A 23,513-nucleotide genomic window follows, 5' to 3' on the forward strand; every position below is an offset into this window, starting at 1 on the left:
GGTCAGTGTCTCATGCCCTGTGGCTGCGACGGAGAGTCTCCTCAGGACATGATGCACTTTTTAATGTTCTGCAGTTTTTAGGATCTTTCCAGAAAATTATTTATTATCCCTATGCTTAAAAAGGCTGGTTTCAGGAGGGTTAAACCAGCTTTTATCTTTTTACAACTTCTTTCTATAGATACTGGTTTGTATGTACACTCTTAACTTTTTAAGGGTAGCCCTAAGACTCAGGTAAAGTTGCGATTAATTTAAGCACTATAATATATGTATTTTAGTTATAGACCCAGTGTAATTTGATGTATTAACAGTTGTTAACCTGTATTGTGGAACACGTTTTAATCATGTTTGTTTGACTTTAATGGTTTTACTCATAAAACCAAATAAAATTTGTTGATGATGATGATGACCATGAATATACTGCCACCAAGATGTAATTGTAAGCCCTGTCTGAATTTAAGGAGCCACAGTGTTCCAAATAGACACAAGTGAGAGGTCTGTCTGAAATGAGTAATGGTGTTTGTGTTGACTGTGCTACTGTGGAACCCTTCATCTGCTGATAGATGTCGCACTTTAAGACATAAGCCATTGTTTGTTTAGATAAACTTGGCCACCAGAACTGCAGTCTTAGTAATTAAACTGTAGTGGTGACTCCTGAGTATACAGATCCTGCATACGTCCCTTCACTATAGCACATGCTGCACTATACTATTGTTTACTTCCTATGGCAGGCTGAGCGGAACCATCAGTATAAATGATGGAGTCATATTTCTACAGAGGCACAATCTCATTTAGGAGAGGGTATTCTTGTTCCTACAGCAGGAACACTTTTGTTTTTAATGTAGAATTGTAACTGTAATCTACATCTGTGACAGTGAGAGAATTAGCCCATTGTATTCATCGTGGATGTAGTGCTTTCACATTCAGAATGCTTCTTTTGGAAACAGCTTCAAAGTTGGTACCGCGGTTACAACAATTATGCCTTTACCCTGTGCTAGTGCTCTTTCTCTCACTATAGCAGTCTGTACTGCTGTCGGTATTTTTTCTGTTGCTGCAAATTGAATTTCAGCATTTGTGTACAAATGTGATTTGTATGCAATTGGGCAGTCTTACCTTAATTGAAAGTGATATATAGGTATACCATGATAAAACTGGGACGACCTGGACCACCAAGTAGGTGGTATTTCCACATGTGTGTAAATGTTTAGATGCTATCATGTCAGCCTGAACTGAATGGAGAGTATCTGTGTGTTGCTGTGTCCACTGATGTGGTGTGAAATCAGGTCTGATTAGGTCGTGGAAAGGTTTTACTCTTTCAGCATAATCTAGAAGGTATGTTCTGCCAACATTTTGAAATCCCAAAATAGATTATAAACTTTTGAGAGTCTTAGGAGACTGGAGCAGTGCACGCTTTAAAAAAAAGTTGGCTGCCAGGCTCTTCCCTTCACTTGACAGTTTACATCCCGAACATTTTTTTAATTTCATTTGTAGCCCAAATTGGTGAACACTCAATTATGTTGTTCACCCTGCACAAGTGTTCAAGTAATTCAATGTCCGTCAGATAGATGTCATCTACATCCGACACTGTCTCCTTGTCACATGTTTGTAATATTTCTTACACACTTGCTGAGAATACTTAACCCCGGGCTGTTCTTATACCAATGAGGCAAACAACTCAAATTTAGCTGATTGCCGAGTGCAGAAAATGCTGTTAAATATCTGCTTTCTAGAGCTATATTGTGGCACAAGAATCCATTTGAGATATCTAATGTTGTTTTGCAAGTTTTCCGCACAATGTTACTCATTAATGCAGCCTTGTGTGCATTTTGAACTTCAAATGTTCATGTGCATGTTTTAAAATGTCAGTAATCTAAAACTAGATGATATGAATTGTCAGGTTTTATTACTGAAAACAAAGGATTATTCATTGAGGAGGTGCAAGTCTTAATTTCACCTTATTATTCAAGTTGGTCTTGAATTTCTTTGACCTGCTTTTTTGCATCATAGAATAAATAGGGTACTGTCTCTGTGGATTTGGAGTAGATTTTTTTGGGATATTGAGGTGAGTAGACTCCATGTCCCACTCTAAATGGTTAGGGTATAATCCCAGGGCTAGCGCTAGCACCCACTCCCTTGCATATATTTGAGAACAGAGAAAGCAGGCAAAGTTACGCTGTCCCCCTTAGCCATCACAAACTCAGGGGGTCAATCTCTTTCTGCTAGCATTATGTCATATCCATATGTTGTTAATTTCCCTTTTAACCTTTCTTGAGATGTCTCCCTCGATTTGAAGTGTAATTTCATACATTTTATGCAGCACACTAATTCTGTTATCAGGTGTTTCCACTGTGATGTGTTCGTTCAATACTGCTGTCTTTAGAAATTCCTTCATGTTCTGGCGAGCTATTGTTACTGTTGCCGCACTGTCTAGCATCATGAGATCCCATTCCCTATTCAGAAGCTTAGTCCTCAGTAACCTCGACATGTCTAATTTTCAAACCATCTACTTTCTTCTTTTTTGAATTGAGGTTTTGATTTAGGTTGCTCTTCCTGCCTGATAATTTAATCTGAAGTGCGATGTGTTTCCTGTTTTGTATTTGGTAAACCTTCTTTGTTTTGTTCTGATCGCCCATCCCTCTCTGAGTGTTTTGATGAACCCTGAAAGGAAAGAAAGGAACGTGTATCAGTGTCCTGATACCTGTCAGGTTTCCTAATGATATCACAATTACTATGGTTGTACCTCTTTTCAGAGTAATCCAGTTGGGGAGACCTACCCCTTGATCGTGAATTCTCTTCTGAATTGTTATTGTTAGAGTTTTTATTTTCCCATTTTTTTTAGAAGAAGCGCGTGCTTGCTTCAAGTTGTCCTTGTCGGGATTTCCCGCCGGTTGTGACTTCCCAGCTTTGGTTCCCAAATTAACTCGACCTAATGCAGCATATGTTTCTTCAATAATGTTTGCTAATTCTCGCTCCCTATTGATAGGAGCTGTTTCCCTTAGGCAGTTGTGTATAGCAACGGCTGCTCCTCCCCTTTATGTTACTCAGCATTATTGCGAAGACTTGGACAAAATTACCAATCAGCTTCCTTCCCAAGTCCTCCTGCCCTATACTCGTTCTTTATTTGTTTCAATACATCTGGAACGACTGCTAAGGAGGGGGTACCACATACTCTGATGTAAACGGCAGCAAAGATTGTTCCCCAAGTGGTACAATCCTCAATTGAGGGAACCATCCCCATTGGTAAGCATATGGTTACCATTCTATGATTTTCCTGCGGACCCGTATGGGGAAATACTGCTTCCAGCTGTACAATTTTTTGGGCTATTTAGAACTGAGTTTGCTCTTGTTTGGAAGGTGTCTGTGTTGTAATTATAGGTGTGGTCTGATGTGGACCAGCTGGAGCATTTCTCACATGGTCGACTGTTAATGTTTGCATGACAAACTGGACGATATGTCTGTAATACCTGACTATATCTTTGTATATTGCACAGATTTTATCCATTGGAGGTTTATCTATCTCGGGTTGTGGAGTGTATGTCACTAAGACTGGCCAAGATGCTCCTTCTGTGCTGAGCGGACAGAGTCTCACGACAGATGTTATGTGTGGGAGTGTCATGTGGCGGCTTTCCGCCGTTCCGGGCGCCACAACACACATATAGGCGTCGGGAATACTCACTTCTGGCCGGAAGTGGTATCCCGGTCTAGTCCTCCGGCCATTGCAATCACATCCGGGGGACTACGCATATAGGTGAGAAGCTTCACCGGAACGGTGCTTCTGATTCCGGATTCACGCTCGGAGCCCAGCTGTCGGGAAGGATTGGTTCTTCTCCACTTTAACCCCTGGAAGCCTCGCTGCACGACGAGTCGCGGTAACGCCTTTCCCGAAACTGCATGCGTTACGTGACTGCTCCCGCTGGTGTTTGGTACTCTCCAGCTGGACTGTGTTTCCCCGAGCCCATGTGCTCAGACTGCCTTGCGGGGTTCACGGCCACTGACACAGGTTGCTGAGAGCGCCGAGTTCCGTTCTTTTGGGGACCCGGTGTTAGAGCCGGCTGTCTCTAGTTGGCAGAGGTATACACTTCTGACAAATAGGGACACTCCTTTTCTAGTCAGGGCAAGGGGATCACACCCTTCGATAACCCCTGCTCACCCCCTTGGTAGCTTGGCAGAGCAGAACAGGCTTATCTCAGAGGCTGTGTGTTAAGCAATTATGACCACATACAGTAATAAAGTGAATACACTACAAATGGACACGACACAGTAGTATTATAAAAATAAGTATCTTTATATAAGACTTAGCACAAGACCAAATAACGGCAAAACTGTACACAATCGGAATAAATACGTTCGGGAAGGAAAAAGGATAGTTCAAAGGTAGTTTCTTCTTTAGCACAAGAGTCTTTTAGTATCAAGCAAATCTTCTTCTTGGAAACACAGTTCTTAGCAACAGGGTAACTCACACGGGAGCTACACAACGCTGGGGCAAAGATAATCCACAGGTTCGGCGTCGACCGCGAGGAGCGCTGCGCCGGGCCTGGAGTCACACGGACCCCCAACAACACAGTACCTTAGGAAATTGAAGCACACGATGATCAGCGGCGTCGAGCACTCCGGCGTCGCGTCTTCGGTGTCGATCAGGCCACAGCAGGCGTTGTCAATGATGCAGTTGCACAGAGTGAGCAGCGCTCACGGCGTCGAAGGGCACACGGTTGATGCGATCAGCAGCGGGGCCGACACGAGGTCCTCTGGAGTTAGAGCCGTACTCCTACTCACTGGCGTTGCTGCTGGCGTCGGTCGGGCCTGGCGTCCGATCGTCGGGATTGCTGGTCCTTTCAGCGGTGCTGGATTCACACTTCCAGCAAATAGCACTTTTAGCAGATGAAGTCCTTTAGCCCTGTGACTTCAGCAGGAGACTGGCACTCTTCCAGTCCTTGGAGATTTTCTTAGCAAGCGTGAGAGTACACACACAGTTCCTCTCTCCTGGTTCCTTGGCAAAAATAAAGAAGCACTGCAGGATTCCCCCAACAACAGCACACTGGCAGAAGGGGTAGGCAGTCCTTTAGATCAGCAGGCTTCTTGTCCTTGGTTACAGGGTTCCTTGTCAGAAGTGATCTGATTTCCTAGTTCAGGGGTCCTTCTCTTATACCCCTTTTCGTCTTTGATCCCTTTGTCTATGCCGGGGGTTTCCCAACATCCTGGGTCTGCGGTGGGTGGAGCTAGGTAGTCGCACCTGGTCTATTCATTGAGCCGGGCCGGGTCCTCAGACGCCCCGCAGGAGGTGGAGCCAGCATTGATACTGGCAGGAGCAGAGCTATCGCCCTCCTGGCAGGAGGTGGGGCTAGGATCGTCCATGGCAGGCACAGAGCCATCAGTCGCTTGGCAGGAGGTGGAGCCAGCATTGTATCAGGCAAGGCAGGCTATCAACAACTACTCTCCCCCTACTCTCAACGTAAATGTCCCACTCATCCCACACTGACTCATCCAGACCTCTTGGAGCCACCCAGCTCCTGTCACACACACGTAAGACCAGCAGAGACCAGATATGGTTAGACAAGAAAATAGACACTTTCTAAAAGTACTACTTTCGAACCCAGAGTCCAAAAACCATCCACACCAACGGATGCGTAATTAAACCCCGAGTTCAGGGATACCAAACTCGACATTGCACCGTACTCTCCGAGCCAGCTAGGATCATAGCATTAATAATCCTGGCGGCCCATTCTATCCAACGGAGAGCAGGCTACCTCGCAATAGTGAAGCACTAAGATGGCGGCACTTCACTATCAGGACATGCCAACTTGGTCAGGCTTGTCCTACCTTACACTTACAATGCACCCTGCCCATGGGCCTACCATAGGGGTGACTAACATGAAGTTAAGGGAAGGTTGGAGGGCTGGCAGGTAGGTATACCTGCGCAGCCGACGTGACAGTGCAAGACTGCACGTGGGTCTCGCAATGACCGACCCGTAGACATTCTTTTACAAGGCCGCTCCTGTGGGTGGCACAACACGTGCTGCAAGCCCACGAGCGGCATTTGTATTTACAAGCCCCGGCACTCCTGGTGCACTAGACTAGGGACTGACAGTAAACCAAATAAGCCAAACATGGATACAATAGATACATCATTTTAACAGAGGGAGCACTTGCGCTATGGCACTGATCAGCAATGACACGGCGCCCAAAGCATATACCAGCAAAACATCGTAAAACAGTAGAGGCAAACAGAAAAATGGAGGAGAGACTCAAGCCAATGATGTCAGGTCTAACACGTGTCCCCTCCAGCTGAAATGTGGGGAGAACTACCCTTAACCTAGGGAGTCCTCATCACTAAGGCGGAAAAATCTGGACAGACCATCAGCATTGGCGTGATCTGTGCCAGGGCGGTTTTCCACCGTAAAGTCCATCCCCTGTAGAGCAATGCACCACCTCAACAGTTTTGGATTCTCACCCCTCATTTGCATCAACCATCTGAGGGGCCTGTGGTCTGTCTGAACCCGGAAGTGAGTCCCAAACAGGTAGGGTCTTAGCTTCTTCAGCGCCCAGACCACAGCAAATGCTTCTCTCTCTATCGCACTCCACCTCGTTTCCCTGGGAAGTAACCTCCTACTGATGAAGGCTACAGGCAAGTCTCGGCCCTCTTCATTCACCTGAGCTAGAACAGCCCCCAAGCCATGCTCTGAAGCGTCCGTCTGAACAATGAATTCTTTCGAAAAGTCGGGTGCCTGGAGTATAGGTGCGGTGCACATTGCAGTTTTCAGGGTGTCAAAGGCCGTTTGACAGGCATCAGTCCAGATCACGTTTCGTGGCTGCTTCCTGGAAGTCAGCGAAGTCAAGGGGTGCACAATGTTACCGTAATCCTTGACAAACCTCCTGTAATAACCCGTGAGTCCTAAGAAGGCTCTCACCTGTGTTTGGGTTTTGGGCGGTGCCCAAGCCAGGATGGTATCAATCTTGGGTTGCAGGGGGGCCACCTTACCGCTCCCTACTTGGTGTCCCAAGTACACCACAGAACCCTGCCCAATCTGGCACTTACTGGCTTTGATTGTGAGGCCTGCTCCGCGCAGGGCCAACAACACTTCCTGGAGGTGGCGCAAGTGTTCCTCCCAGCTGGCGCTGAACACTGCGATGTCGTCCAGGTAGGCGGCGCTGAATTCCTCCAGTCCAGCCAAGACCTGGTTGACCAACCTCTGGAAGGTGGCGGGGGCATTCTTCATCCCAAAGGGCATCACCCGGAACTGGTATAGCCCATCTGGTGTGGAGAACGCTGACCTCTCTTTTGCCCCATCAGTCAAGGCGATCTGCCAGTACCCAGATGTTAAGTCAAACGTACTAAGGTACCGGGCAGCCCCCAACCGATCGATGAGCTCATCAGCTCTGGGGATGGGGTGCGCGTCGGTCTTCGTGACCGAATTGAGTCCTCGGTAATCCACGCAGAACCGGAGTTCTGGTGAAGCACCAGGCGCTGCAGCCTTCGGGACCAAGACCACTGGGCTGGCCCAAGGACTGCTAGAGGACTCAATCACCCCTAACGCGAACATTTTGGAGACCTCCTCCTTAATGTATGCTCTGACCTTGTCAGTCACCCTGTAAGCCTTGTGCTTCACAGGAGGGCTGTCTCCGGTGTCAACGTCATGGACACACCAATGCGTGACACCCGGAACCAAGGAAAACATACCCGGGAATTGTCCCAACAGGTGGCGACAATCCTGTTTCTGCTCAAGGGTCAGTGTGTCAGAGAGGACCACACCATCCACTGACCCGTCTTGCTCTTTAGCATACAGGAGGTCAGGAAGAGGCTCACTCTCCTCCTCCGTTCCATCATCTGTAGCTAAGAGCATGCCCACTTCGGACCTTTCTAAGTGGGGCTTCAAACGGTTGACATGCAGGACCCGCAAGGGGTTCCTGGGAGATTTCAAGTCCACCAAGTAGGTGACATCGCTCTTCTTCTCCACAACCTTAAACGGTCCAGTCCACCTGTCCTTGAGCGCACAAGGTTCCACAGGGGACATGACCCACACTTCCTGACCAGGCTGAAGCTCTACCAGAGTGGCATTCCGGTCGTACCATCGCTTCATCTCCTCCTGGCTGGCCTCCAGATTTGCCTGAGCAAGTTCTCTGAAGCGCCGAGTCTGGTTCCGAAAGGCCAGCATGTAGCTGTATACATCCTGGGGAGTCCTTTAGCCCTGTGACTTCAGCAGGAGACTGGCACTCTTCCAGTCCTTGGAGATTTTCTTAGCAAGCGTGAGAGTACACACACAGTTCCTCTCTCCTGGTTCCTTGGCAAAAATAAAGAAGCACTGCAGGATTCCCCCAACAACAGCACACTGGCAGAAGGGGTAGGCAGTCCTTTAGATCATCAGGCTTCTTGTCCTTGGTTACAGGGTTCCTTGTCAGAAGTGATCTGATTTCCTAGTTCAGGGGTCCTTCTCTTATACCCCTTTTCGTCTTTGATCCCTTTGTCTATGCCGGGGGTTTCCCAACATCCTGGGTCTGCAGTGGGTGGAGCTAGGTAGTCGCACCTGGTCTATTCATTGAGCCGGGCCGGGTCCTCAGACGCCCCGCAGGAGGTGGAGCCAGCATTGATACTGGCAGGAGCAGAGCTATCGCCCTCCTGGCAGGAGGTGGGGCTAGGATCGTCCATGGCAGGCACAGAGCCATCAGTCGCTTGGCAGGAGGTGGAGCCAGCATTGTATCAGGCAAGGCAGGCTATCAACAACTACTCTCCCCCTACTCTCAACGTAAATGTCCCACTCATCCCACACTGACTCATCCAGACCTCTTGGAGCCACCCAGCTCCTGTCACACACACGTAAGACCAGCAGAGACCAGATATGGTTAGACAAGAAAATAGACACTTTCTAAAAGTACTACTTTCGAACCCAGAGTCCAAAAACCATCCACACCAACGGATGCGTAATTAAACCCCGAGTTCAGGGATACCAAACTCGACATTGCACCGTACTCTCCGAGCCAGCTAGGATCATAGCATTAATAATCCCGGCGGCCCATTCTATCCAACGGAGAGCAGGCTACCTCGCAATAGTGAAGCACTAAGATGGCGGCACTTCACTATCAGGACATGCCAACTTGGTCAGGCTTGTCCTACCTTACACTTACAATGCACCCTGCCCATGGGCCTACCATAGGGGTGACTAACATGAAGTTAAGGGAAGGTTGGAGGGCTGGCAGGTAGGTATACCTGCGCAGCCGACGTGACAGTGCAAGACTGCACGTGGGTCTCGCAATGACCGACCCGTAGACATTCTTTTACAAGGCCGCTCCTGTGGGTGGCACAACACGTGCTGCAAGCCCACGAGCGGCATTTGTATTTACAAGCCCCGGCACTCCTGGTGCACTAGACTAGGGACTGACAGTAAACCAAATAAGCCAAACATGGATACAATAGATACATCATTTTAACAGAGGGAGCACTTGCGCTATGGCACTGATCAGCAGTGACACAGCGCCCAAAGCATATACCAGCAAAACATCGTAAAACAGTAGAAGCAAACAGAAAAATGGAGGAGAGACTCAAGCCAATGATGTCAGGTCTAACACCCGGATTACCCCATTCCCTGGCAGCCGCGCAGGAGCGCTGCTGCATTACTTTCCTTGGGTTGCTTTTGTATTGGGGAGCACGCCCCCTCCACCACGCACCCGCCTCCCAGCTGCCCCTCCCTCCCACTAAGAGGCAAGGCTTCTCCCCGAACACCGAAGCACTTCGTCAGAAGCGGTCACTCCCTTCTGCCCTGCTCTCTCCTGACTACGCTGGCTGGGTATCGTTAGCGCTGCTCTGCTAACCTTATTTAGCGCTTGACCATACCTGCATAATTATTTCATTATTTTCACGCGCCCGCTGTATCTGCTCGACAGTGCCTGCATTGCTTCACTGATTCAGAGTGCCTGTGTTTAGCTCGCATTACCGCTTCGTTGTTTGTTTATTGCTGTGGGCCATTGCTTCTGCGCTCCGCTCCTCAGGCGCCCCGCTACCCACCACATAAATAAATAATTCAATCTCCCCAACCCGGTCTGCACTTCCCTTTTAGCCGCCATTACTACTGTTGTTGTTGTGCCCGGAGCACGCCCCCTCCACCACGCACCCGCCTCCCAGCTGCTCCTCCCTCGCCCCTCCCCCTCCACTATCCATATATGTCAGATGCTATTGCGCGTAGCGTTCACGCGCAGCGATCGCGCCCCTTGCGCGCCGAAGGTGCGCCAAAGGTAAGCCCGTCTACGCCTGTCCGCACCTGGACCGCGCCCAGCGCCAGACCCCCTGGTCCCCGCCACTCCCAACCCACTAGTACCACTTATGATGCCGCTACCCTCCTCGCCCTCAACCACGGTCGCACACCACAATGCTGCAAAGCTACCCCAGGACGTACCCACGGCCCATTCGCCTGCCTCTCCTGCAAGTTCAACTGCTTCAGGACCCTCACCAAACCCACTTCCTCCACACACATCTCCGAACCCAACCGCCTGAAATGCATCCTACTGAACACCCGCTCGGTCCACAGACATGCAACAGAACTCTGGGACCTAATCGACACTGCGTCACCTGACATCGCCTTCCTTACTGAAACATGGATGAACGCATCTTCTGCTCCCGACATCGCCATAGCCATACCGGACACTTACAAGATTATTCGAAAAGACCGCACTAATCAAACTGGAGGAGGCATCGCCATCGTCCACAGTAACACCATCAAAATTACAACCAGCTCCGACGACAATCTTGCAACCGCCGAACACCTCCACTTCCAGATCCACACCGACCCCAGGACCACCCTTAGGGGCACCCTCATTTACAGGCCTCCAGGCACCCGCACTCAATTCAGCGACGACATCACAGACTTCGTCAGCCAGCACGCCCTCGCCTCCGAGAACTACATTCTTCTAGGAGACCTCAACTACCACCTTGAAAACATACTCGACAGCAACACCACCACCCTTCTGGACAACCTGGCCAATCTCGGACTCAAACAACTTGTTGACACCCCCACTCACACAGCCGGATACACGCTCGACCCTATCTTCACCTCCAGCAAGCACATCTCCTTCGATCGCACTACAACTCTCCACTGGACGGATCACAGCTGTGTTCACTTCAGCTACATAACCACCCTGTCCCACAACCGTCCACAACCCATTCCCCGGAGAAACTGGAACAAAATCACCACCGACCAACTCCTCAAATCACTCAACCATAACCCTCCCACCCTCTCAATGGACCCAGACCAAGCGGCCACCAACCTCAGGCAATGGATTACCCACAGTGCGGACGAATTAGCACCCCTGAAAAAGCACCAGTTGAAATCAGCCAGCAAAAAGGCTCCCTGGTTCAATGATGAACTTAAAAAATCCAAGAAGCTATGCCGCACCATGGAGAAGAATTGGAGAAAAAACCCAACCTCAGACAACATGGCCTCCCTCAAGACAGCCACCCGCAAACACCACCAACTGATTCGATCCGCCAAGAAATCAGCATTCAAGGACTGTCTCGACAACAATTCTCATAACAGCAAGGAACTCTTCAATATCGTCAAAGAATTCACTAACCCCTCCGCAGCATCCAAAGACATCACTCCTTCCCAAAACCTCTGCGACGCGCTATCCTCCTTCTTCTACAACAAAATTGCCGACACCCACAACAGCTTCAAGAATTCTCCCAGTGATCAACCCACCCCACCCCCTTCAGATTCCACAACCTCAGTGCCTGGATCCCAATAACCACTGAAGACACCATTCGCCTCATGAACTCAATCCACTCTGGCTCGCCTTCTGACCCCTGTCCCCACCACATCTTCAACAAAGCTGACTCCATCATCGCACCCCAACTCCGCGATGTCATCAACTGCTCTTTCAACTCTGCCACCTTCCCAGAAATCTGGAAACACGCCGAACTCAGCACCCTTCTGAAAAAACCCACTGCAGACCCCTCAGAACTGAAAAACTACCGACCCATACCCCTCCTCCCTTTCCCGGCCAAAGTCATCGAGAAAGCCGTCAACAACCAGCTCGCCGCCTTCCTTGAATCCAACAACTCCCTTGATCCATCTCAATCCGGATTTCGAGCCAAACACAGCACCGAAACCGCCCTCATTGCAGCGACCGACGACATCCGAGCACTCCTGGACAACGGAGAAACAGTGGCCCTCATCCTACTGGACCTCTCCGCCGCTTTCGACACAGTCTGCCACAGCACCCTTATACAACGCCTCAGCAACATCGGCATACAAGGAAAAGCCTTGGACTGGATCATCTCATTCCTAGCTGGGAGAACTCAGAGAGTCCGACTTCCCCCATTCTACTCAAAGGCCACCGAAGTCATCTGCGGCGTACCTCGAGGATCCTCACTCAGTCCCACCCTCTTCAACATCTACATTAGTCCTCTCGCCTCTATCGCGCGTCAACACAACCTCAACATCATCTCTTACGCCGACGACACCCAGCTAATCCTTTCCCTCACCAAAGACCCCAACACCGCCAAAACCAATCTTCACGAAGGCATGAAAGAAGTAGCCGAATGGATGACACAAAGCCGCCTAAAACTCAACTCAGACAAAATGGAGGTGCTCATCCTAGGATCCTCCCCCTCAGCTTGGGACGACTCTTGGTGGCCTTCCGCTCTGGGCACAGCACCCACACCCACAGACCATGCACGTAACCTTGGCTTCATTCTAGACTCCTCTCTCTCAATGTCCAGACAAGTCAACGCCGTCTCGTCCTCCTGCTTCAACGTCCTTCGCATTCTCAAAAAGATCTTCCGCTGGATCCCCCTCGAGACAAGAAAGACTGTCACCCATGCACTGGTCACGAGTCGTCTGGATTATGGCAACACACTTTACGCCGGAATTACAACAAAATTACAGAAAAAACTCCAGCGCATCCAAAACCCGTCAGCGAGACTCATATTAGACATCCTGCGCCAAGATCACATCACCGGACACCTAAAAGACCTCCACTGGCTTCCCGTCAACAAAAGAATTACTTTCCGCCTTCTCACCCACGCACACAAGGCCCTTCATAATCTAGGACCCGAATGCCTCCACACTCGACTGTCCTTCTACAAACCCACCCGCCAACTAAGATCATCCAATCAAGCCCTCGGCACAGTCCTGCGCATCTGAAAATCCACCATGGGTGGCAGATCCTTCTCCTTCCTGGCCGCCAAGACCTGGAACTCACTCCCCACCCACCTCCGCCTTACTCAGAACCACATCTCCTTCAGAAAAGAACTGAAAACCTGGCTATTCGACAAATAATGAACCCCCCTCTCTAGCGCCTTGAGACCCTCTGGGTGAGTAGTGCGCTATATAAATGAACATTCCCTGTACATAGCGCAGGAGCGCTGTAACACAGTTTTGCTTGTTTTACCTTGGTATTGACAATTGCGCAGGAGCGCTACTACTAGTGACCTAACGCAGGAAGCATTAGGTACATTGCTGAACTATCGCATGTGACGCAGGAGCCTTGCTCAAAACATGCACTGGGCCGCGCTATAGCGCTTACCCTGGAGTTCGAGCATTATTCTCTTCCGTGCAGGAGCGCCTTTTTATTGTTTGTGGTATTTGGTGGTTCATGCGCAGGAGCGCATTCTTTCGTTTCTTCTCCGAGACACTACAGCACCTGGACGCTACGTTGCTGACCTCTTCCTGTATGTGTGTCTTGGTAAGCACCGGAACCAGGGGTGTGTTGTGGGGTGTTGTGCTGCAGGGGTGGAACCTCGTCCTAACCGGGTCTTCTCTTGTTCCCTCAGCTGTGCCACGACCATACCCTTATACCCTTCTACCAAGGCCACTCCCCTTGCTTTTTTGGCCCCTATCCCTGGACCCATCCAATCCGTGACGGGTGTTATTCCCCGTGGGGGTTGTTTGGGAATAGGGACGGTGGTTCCTGTCGTCTCTACAGAATCGCTTCACTAGCCCAGGTGAGTCTTGTGGGGCGCTTGACAGAATCAGAAGCCCACGTTGTTACATTCTGCCCAGATGACATGGGAGAAACAGAGGTAACCCTGCAGGACATAGCATCCTTGCTGGCTGCCATGCAGGCAGAAAACCTCAGTTTACGCCACGATATAACGGCCCTACAGGGCCAAGGGGCGGCTGGTATCACCAACCCTTGGGGAACCACTCCTAGTCCCCGAGTTAGACAAGAGGGACTGCTTAGACCGCCTTCCGGACCAAATTCGGCCTGTTTGAGTACCAGGTCATGCCTTCGGACTCTGCAATGCCCCGCCGCATTCCAGTACTTCATTTACGAGGTATTGAGGGAGTTCCTCGACGTCTTCTGTATCGTGTACATTGACGATATACTGATTTACTCACAGACCATCACCGAACACGTACAGCACGTGCGTTCGGTTCTACGACAACTGGGAAAACATCGACTATACGTAAAACTGGAGAAAAGCGTTTTCCACGTGACCGCCGTGGAGTTCCTGGGGCATATCATCACCCCAGCAGGAATACAGATGAACAGCAAGAAGGTAGAGGCCATCCTTCGTTGGCCTACTCCAGACTCCGTGAAAGGGGTGCAGCGGTTCATGGGGTTTGCCAACTACTACTGCCGTTTCATCTCTGGATTCTCCGGAATGGTGGCACCTATCACACGCCTGTTGCGCAAAGGACAGCGCTTTTGTTGGGACCAGACAGCAGACGATGCATTCCAAGAACTAAAAAGGCGGTTCACCACAGCCCCAGTACTTATCCATCCAGACGCCAATCAACCGTTCGTGGTAGAGGCAGACGCCTCAAAGGACGCCTTGGGAGGCGTGTTATCACAGAGGGATGCTAACACCGGACGGCTACATCCAGTGGCCTTTTACTCCAAAAAGTTACAGCCTGCAGAAAGGAACTACACGGTGTCGGATAGGGAGCTTCTGGCAATCAAGATGGCGTTTGAGGAATGGCGTCATTACCTGAAGGACGCAAAACACATGGTCACCATTTATACAGATCATAGGAACCTGCAGTTCTTACGCTCAGCACGCGCCCTTACCACCAGACAGTTACGATGAACACTATTCTTTAATGAATACAATTTCACCATCATATACCGACCCGGTAAGGACAACGCCAAGGCAGATGCTCTCTCACGGTTGGATGAGGCTGAGGATGCCGCCGAAAACACCAAACCAGTTCCCGTCATCTCGGACCACCACTTCCAGGGCGTAGTGGCCTCCTCAGAATTCATGACCCAGCTACGTAAAGACACGGACGGAATAGATCCAGCGGCCCTAGAGAAAGGACACGAAGGCGTGGTTCGTGAGAACGGACTCCTGGTCAAAGGAAACAGGTTGTACCTACCTGGGAAGCCCTATCAGCAGCAAGCAATCCGTATGTGTCATGACCATGTTCTCTCCAGTCATCCGGGATACCACAAGACACTCGATCTAGTACAAAGACAGTTCTGGTGGCCAAATGTAGAAACCGATGCAAGAAATCACGTATCCCGTTGTGCCGTGTGCCTACAAGGCAAGAACAGGTCGGAAACCCCTGGGGGCCATCTACGTCCCATCCCGGTACCACCGTATCCTTGGCACACCATTTCCATGGATTTCGTGGTAGAACTTCCGCAGACCAAAACCGGCCATACCACAGTACTCACCGTGGTGGACCACCTTTCCAAGATGGCTCATTTCGTGCCTCTGCCCAAAATACCCAACGCAGCAGAACTGGCTTTGGTGTTCGTGCACAATGTGGTTTGTCTCCATGGCATTCCTGAGGTCGTAATAACAGACCGGGGATCTCAATTTGTGTCCCGTTTCTTGAGAGCAGTGTGCAGAATCATGGAGATGGATATACGTCTCTCTTCCGCCTACCACCCCCAGACAGACGGTCAAGCGGAAAGAACCAACCACAACATGGAGCAGTACCTGCGCTGTTTGTTGCTCACAGTTTAGAAAGAGTGGTCTGAGGTGCTGTGGATGGCGGTGTACGCTTATAACAACAGCAAGCATTCGGCCATCGGGATGTCCCCATTTTTCTGCCTACAGGGCAAACACCCTCGCACCACAGCGTGGGGCATTCCAGTGGACAGCCCTTTGCCTACGGTGCGGGCTTATCACAAAACTCTGTGTCAACTCTGGCAACAGGCCCGGTTCAAGTTGGCCAAAGCAAAGGAATCCTACAAAGAACACGCGGACGCTCATAGGCAGAAAGAACCAGTGTATCGCATCGGCGACATGGTATGGCTCTCCATTCGGCACCTCAATGTGCATGGTCCTAAGAAACTGCTGCCTCGGTTCGTGGGTCCCTTTGCCGTTGAGAAGGTGATCAACCCAGTGGCCATAAGACTGACGCTCCCGGCTCATATGAAGATACACCCGGTCTTCCATGTCTCTCTTCTGCGTGCAGTCCATCCTGACTGCACCGTCCCCTCTCCCCCTTTTCCGGTGGTGGAGGAGGACCATGTGGAGTTTGAGGTTAGAGCTGTTCTGGGTTCTCGCCGTACCAGGGGGAAGTTGTTTTACCTGATAGACTGGAAGGGGTACGGTCCCGAGGAGCGGTCTTGGGAACCATTGTCATGTCAAGTCAAGTCAAGTCAAAAGATTTATATAGCGCGCTACATACCCAGAGGGTCTCAAGGCGCTTGTAGAAGGGTGGGGAGTTACTTGTCGAATATCCACGTTTTGAGTTGCTTTCTGAATGCTAGGTGGTTCTGAGTAAGGCGAAGGTGAGTGGGAAGTGAGTTCCAAGTTTTAGCTGCTAGGTAGGAGAAGGATCTACCTCCCATGGTGGTTTTGTTGATGCGAGGTACAGTGGCAAGGGCTTGGTTGGAGGATCGTAGCTGGCGGGAGGGGGTGTAGAAGGATAGTCGTGTGTTGAGGCATTCGGGTCCGATTTCGTAGAGTGCTTTGTGTGCGTGGGTTAGGAGCCGGAAAGTGATCCTCTTATTGACGGGGAGCCAGTGGAGGTTTTTCAGGTGATCAGAGATGTGTTCTTTACGCGGGATGTCTAATATGAGCCTGGCTGAGGCGTTCTGGATGCGTTGTAGTTTTTTCTTGAGTTTTGGGGTGGTGCCGGCGTAGAGGGTGTTTCCGTAGTCCAGTCAGCTCGTGACCAGAGCGTGGGTGACTGTTTTTCTAGTTTCGGTAGGGATCCAGCGAAATGTTTTTTTGAGCATGCGAAGAATGTTGAAGCAAGATGATGAGACGGCGTTGACTTGTCTGATCATCGAGAGTGAGGAATGCAGGATGACGCCCAGGTTCTGTGCGTGGTCCGTCGGGATGGGTGCTTTTCCAAGGGCCTCTGGCCACCAAGAGTCGTCCCAGGTGGAGGGGGAGGTACCTAAGATGAGGACTTCTGTTTTGTCTGAGTTCAGTTTCAGACGGCTGTGCTCCCATGTTCGTCATGCCCCTGTTCTAGTCCGTGCTTTCCATCTGAGTCACCCCCTGAGCCCGCGCCCTGCTACCCCGTTCTGATTCCCGGGTGGGGGTTCTGTTTTGTGGGGGGGTACTGTCATGTGGCGGCTTTCCGCCGTTCCGGGCGCCACAACAACCATGTAGGTGTCGGGAATACTCACTTCCGGCCGGAAGTGGTATCCCAGTCTAGTCCTCTGGCCATTGCAATCACATCCGGGGGACTACGCATATAGGTGAGAAGCACCGCCGGAACGGTGCTTCTGATTCGGGATTCACGCTCGGAGCCCAGCTGTCGGGAAGGATTGGTTCTTCTCCACTTTGACCCCTGGAAGCCTCGCTGCACGACGAGTCACGGTAACGCCTTTCCCGAAACTGCATTCGTTACGTGACTGCTCCCGCTGGTGTTTGGTACTCTCCAGCGTGTGGGGCGCTGGACTGTGTTTCCCCGAGCCCATGTGCTCAGACTGCCTTGCGGGGTTCACGGTCACTGACACAGCTTGCTGAGAGCGCCGAGTTCCGTTCTTTTGGGGACCCGGATTACCCCATTCCCTGGCAGCCGCGCAGGAGCGCTGCTGCATTACTTTCCTTGGGTTGCTTTTGTATTGGCAGTGACGCAGGTGCGTTGTTGCATTTCCTGTACATAGCGCAGGAGCGCTGAAACACAGTTTTGCTTGTTTTACCTTGGTATTGACAATTGCGCAGGTGCGCTACTACTAGTGACCTAACGCAGGAAGCATTAGGTACATTGCTGAACTATCGCATGTGACGCAGGAGCCTTGCTCAAAACATGCACTGGGCCGCTCTATAGTGCTTACCCTGGAGTTCGAGTATTATTCTCTTCCGCGCAGGAGCACCTTTTTATTGTTTGTGGTACTTGGTGGTTCATGCGCAGGAGCGCGTTCTTTCGTTTCTTCTCCGAGACACTACAGCACCTGGACCCTACGTTGCTGACCTCTTCCTGTACGTGTGTCTTGGTAAGCACCGGAACCAGGGGCTTCTTACTGCATGTGTGTTGTGGGGTGTTGTGCTGCAGGGGTGGAACCTCGTCCTAACTGGGTCTTCTCTTGTTCCTTCAGCTGTGCCACGACCATACCCTACGACCCTTCTACCAAGGCCACTCCCCTTGCTTATTTGGCCCCCATCCATGGACCCATCCAATCCGTGACGGGTGTTATTCCCCGTGGGGGTTGTTTGGGAATAGGGACGGTGGTTCCTGTCGTCTCTGCAGAATCGCTTCACAAGCCCAGGTGAGTCTTGTGGGGCGCTTGACAGGGAGGGTGGCTTTAAACCATTTTCTGTGTTGCTGGTATTTAACAGGACTTCAATATATTCATATGGAATGTATTCATCTGATGGTTCAACTACAATGTATGTGTGGAACAATTTAGTCTGTGGAGCTGCAGGCGGAAGCTGATACCAATAATAGAATACCTCTGATCTGAACACCTCCTGTGCCTCAATCACGAAGGTAATAGAGCCACCTGTTAGGAGTATGCTGTGCTCTAACAATTTTCATAGTCACTGCATGCCTGTATTTTTCTATAATGTTAAGAGCATTAGCCAATTCGTCTTCTCCCGAGCTACTCGCGGGCTCAGTAATTTTTACAAGAAAAGTAAGTTGAGAGGTAGGGTTGTGCACAATATGGGAACTTTTTATCCTTACAAGCTTGCTAAAACTTCAGCCAATACACAGAGTATATCTGCACAGCTGAGGCGGATTTCCCACTTCAGACTTCTCTGACAAAGGTGTAAATAGGGTTTTCTGAGAAAGCACGATTGTAACTGTTTATGTAAGAACCAAACCAGCGTTGGCGGCGCCATGTCATGTAGTTCCTAGGATTCACCCAGGACCTGCATGTTATCGATGACCTAACTAAGGGCTTGGTGTCCCAATCACTTCTAGGCTCCCACACACGAAATGTCAGCTATTAGACTAGCTAGCTCTACAGTGACACTACCACCCCCTGTATTCTACAGTGGCGTAGGTGGTTTCTGGCAACCACTGAACATGACAACCCTGATTTCCCAGGGATTGTGGAACACAGTACAGTACGTTTTGCTCTGACACTTGTGCTTGCTTTCTGTCAGAAAATACACAGGATGACGATTAGAAAGTTTCATTAAGAATTTATCAGTTCAGCGATAGCCTGGTGTAAGACATATGTGCTGCGACAATCAGGAGACAGAAGAAAAAAAAAATATTGCTAGTACCAATATTGTAAAGAGTAGATTCATTTCTATCATAGTCCTAATAAGATGAACAGAAGCAGTTCAGATAAAAACAGTAGCACTTGCATATTCCTAAAATGCACGCCCTAAGTAATTTGCCTAAATGTAACTAGCCAAACATGGAAGTGGAGGCGCACATCTGTATAGCTATGTGTATCTGTAGCCAAGAAACCCCCAGGGAAGCACTAGCCCCCTCACCTGATGGTTGAGAATGAAGGGCTCCGTCTCTATGTCGAGGATGACAGCCCTCAAGGGATGTCAGACCGCTGTGTGTTGAAGATTCAGCATGCAGGACCCCGTCTCAGCATTGAAGGAATTCTCCTCCAATTTGTAGAGGGGAGTGAGGGTCTTTTATACTAAAGTGGTCACTCCATGTTTTTTCTAGAATCAATATGCTTTTAAAACAATCATGGATGTTTTGAAAACAATCATACATGTTTTTAAAACACTCATCAATGCTTTTCTAAACAAGTGCAATCATGCACTGCTGGCTGTTGGCTAAGGATGAAAAAAGTGGTGACCCTTATACAGAATAATTCTGCTGTGTGGGAGGACATGTTTATGTATGTCAGGTACAGGGATTATGATAGAGCACTGAGAGCCTGGTGTTGAAGAGACAGGAGGAAGCTACTAGGTAAAAGGTCACCTGTTCAGAATTGTTATTGTCGTGTGGATGGACAAAGTATGAAAAATGGGGTATACAGCACAGGACCATTCTAAAGGACATAACAGTTAGTTTTTATGTTATTACAAGATCCTTGTATAACTTCACTTTGATTTTTCAGTGAATGCCTAAGGTTTTTAAACACAAGTTTAAATCTTAGCACCTTACCTAAGTTTTTATGAAGTTTTGCATGTGAGAGGTTGGCCCAGGGCCTGTCCTGCAGCCAGGCCATGCATCCAACTCCCAAGCAATGGCCCACCGCACCCTATATATATTTTTTTCCTGAGGTACGTGCAGGGGACCACATGGGTCCAGGCCACGTTGGGTCCCACTGGAATACCACCAGAGCAGCAAGACATAAGAAAAAGAAATTGACCCAGAGACGTCCGTTGCACTCTATTGTTTTAAGATAAAATCAGGACAATGGAATTAAGTCTCCGAGTCCTCAAAATGGATGCATTAACATTTCTATTGATTTTACCGTCTGTCAATCACTTAGCCATTCCCAGATATTACTACATTTTGAACTTATATTTCTTAAACACAGCTAAACGGATTTACATCAAATTGCAGAAAACATGATTTCTGAATTATGATCCAGCTTTCTGCTATATTTGGTGACATTCTGGTCAGTTATTTTTATTGTATCATTGTTGAACATTTCTATAGGATATTGCATGGGAAATTGTGTTTTGGGACTCCCATTTTTATTGGCCTTTGCTTGACAGATCACTGTGAAACTATCCAGAAAGAAGCAGAGGTGTATGAACATGTTTTTAGAAAGTTCTGTGAAGCTTCGTCAAACAACACCAAAGTTATTAGCAAGACAAGTTTCAACCTATCAAACACATCGCTTCCCCACAATCATATACCACTTACTCTTTTTACTTTAATTTCAAAAATTGCTGAATAGATTTATGTCTAGTCACAAAAAGCATGCTTTCTGAGTAAAGATCTAGCTTTTTGTTAAATTTAGCTCAATTTAGTTCAGCTCTTTTTTCTGTATCACTGTCTAAATTTCCTATGGGAAATTAGCATGAGGAAAATATATTTTGAGATCCCTATCCCCTTTTTGTAAGACCCCACTTGAGGGATAACTCAAAATCTGTAACGAATAAGCCTAGAATGAATAATGCTGTGAAGTATTTACCTTTCAGAGGTTATCTTAGGCAGATTTCCATAGAAACTTTATTAGCAACTACTAGAGAAATGTCTATATAATATGTATAAGAGTCGGCTTTCCATTCCATTGTAATGTCTTAAAATGTGCAGTTTCCAGAGCCTGCAGAATGATCATGACATTATTAGCATTGGCAGACTGGTTCCCACCATAGGCCTCCTCCAATGCAAATTGTTTAGAATAATTTTGCATCTCTCCCAGAGCACTAGCAAGTCACAGGTAGAATTTGGGCTATTGAAACAAGATCTTTCATGTAAGACATACCATATTAAATATTGGCGCCAGCTTAGAAATGTTAGAGAGCTCCCTTAAAGCCGCACTTCATTTTATTAAGCAAGACCTTAAAAAAAGGCCAGCCCTTGGTCTCATTACTGACATCAAGCTCTTCGTGGCTTGGACCTAGAGTAGACCTGGGTTGCCAATACTTCAAAAAACACGGTAACCTTACAACTGAAATTTAAATTAGTATTGGAAGTATAGCCCCCAAAACAAATTCATACCTTTTACTTGATTCCTATAGTATTATGACCTAACAAAAGTCACTGGGTAGATCTTATAAAATGGTTCCAAGAAAACATTATCCCTATGTACTTTTTTCTTTTCCCAATATGGAATTTCAGGCAAGGATGGAAAAATTACATGGCTGAAGAGGCAGGCTGCAGACTTTAAAAAAGAGAATCTATTTCACATCTGTTATGCTACTGTTCCATTGTGATAAGATTTCAGATTTCTGGTTTTCATGACTGTCAATAGATTTGCTATTCTTTTTAATAACTTATGAACTAAATGTCACTCTAGTGGAAAGAATGACCGAATGCGTTCCTTGACAAGTGCTTATAATTAATTTTATTTCCGCATTAACTTCAATTGCTCTTTCCTTTATTTGTTGCAGCCTACATCGAAGATGTTGCCAGATGTGTTGACCAAAGCAAGCGATTGATAATAGTCATGACTCCAAATTATGTTGTGAGAAGAGGCTGGAGCATATTTGAACTCGAAACCAGGCTGCGCAATATGTTAGTCACCGGGGAAATCAAAGTTATCCTCATTGAATGCAGTGAACTTCGTGGAATTATGAACTATCAAGAGGTTGAAGCCCTGAAACAGACCATTAAGATGCTGACAGTTATAAAATGGCAAGGACCAAAGTGCAATAATTTAAATTCAAAATTCTGGAAACGCCTACAGTATGAAATGCCTTTTAGGAGGATGGAATCCATCCCACACGAACAGGTTTTGGATGTCAGCGAGCAGGGGCCTTTTGGTGAACTGCAGACTGTCTCAGCGATCTCAATGGCTGCTGCTGCCTCCACAGCTCTAGCTGCTGCCCATCCAGACCTACGATCTTCTTTTGATAACACATACCATTCTCAACTGCGCCAGAAGCACTGTTACCGTAGTTATGAATACGATGTACCTCCTACTGGCACTCTGCCTCTTATCTCAATAGGTAATCAGCATACCTACTGCAACATCCCCATGACACTTATAAATGGCCAGCGGTCCCAGACAAAGGCAAGCAGAGATCCACACATCGAAGAGACGCATACAAACAGTGCTATTCTGCCACTTTTGCCGAGGGAAACAAGTATATCAAGTGTAATTTGGTGACAAAAAAAGTTGGAGGTTACACAATACCTAGAAATAGGAGCTTAATCGGCAGTCTGGTGCCTGGAATTACATCATCGACTGCTGCTCTTAAACATTCATTGCAATCTATAAAATATGAGGAAAAACAGGGTCTTGTACATATTATATTGCAATTTCTTTGTATCATTAGTGTCTTCCTGTTTTACTCGTGTCTTACCATTACACGTTTGACTTAGTTTTATTCCTCTTTGAACTTTGTAAAGTTACATTTATGGTGGGAAGACTGATATGTAGATAAGAAACGTTTTTGTTGGTTTAGTTTAGTTCACAAGTATCACTATGTTTAAACATTTCTTTGGACTTCTTGATCAAAGAGCTTTCTGGCAAAGGATGGGGACATTTCAACTTGCCTGATTATATTTGGGACGGTCAATCCTGCAATCTCTTGAAAAAATGATGGTTGAAAATTCCAGAGACACCTAAAATATTTT

At 48.3% G+C, this 23,513-nt stretch overlaps 1 protein-coding gene across 1 annotated transcript in view; it reads left to right on the forward strand.

The window, feature by feature from the left end:
- Positions 1–23,169, forward strand: part of IL1RAPL1 (interleukin 1 receptor accessory protein like 1) — a 2,420,186-nt gene extending 2,397,017 nt beyond the window's left edge. Inside the window, exon 12 of the mRNA XM_086934516.1 lies at positions 22,325–23,169. Within this exon, the coding sequence (XP_086790642.1) occupies positions 22,325–23,043 (719 nt within the window). The 3' untranslated portion in view covers positions 23,044–23,169. The remainder of the gene's footprint in view (positions 1–22,324) is intronic.
- The last annotated feature ends 344 nt before the right edge of the window (positions 23,170–23,513 follow it).

The sequence above is a fragment of the Lissotriton vulgaris genome, chromosome 8, assembly GCF_964263255.1.
Source record: "Lissotriton vulgaris chromosome 8, aLisVul1.2, whole genome shotgun sequence".
Classification (NCBI taxonomy): domain Eukaryota; kingdom Metazoa; phylum Chordata; class Amphibia; order Caudata; family Salamandridae; genus Lissotriton; species Lissotriton vulgaris.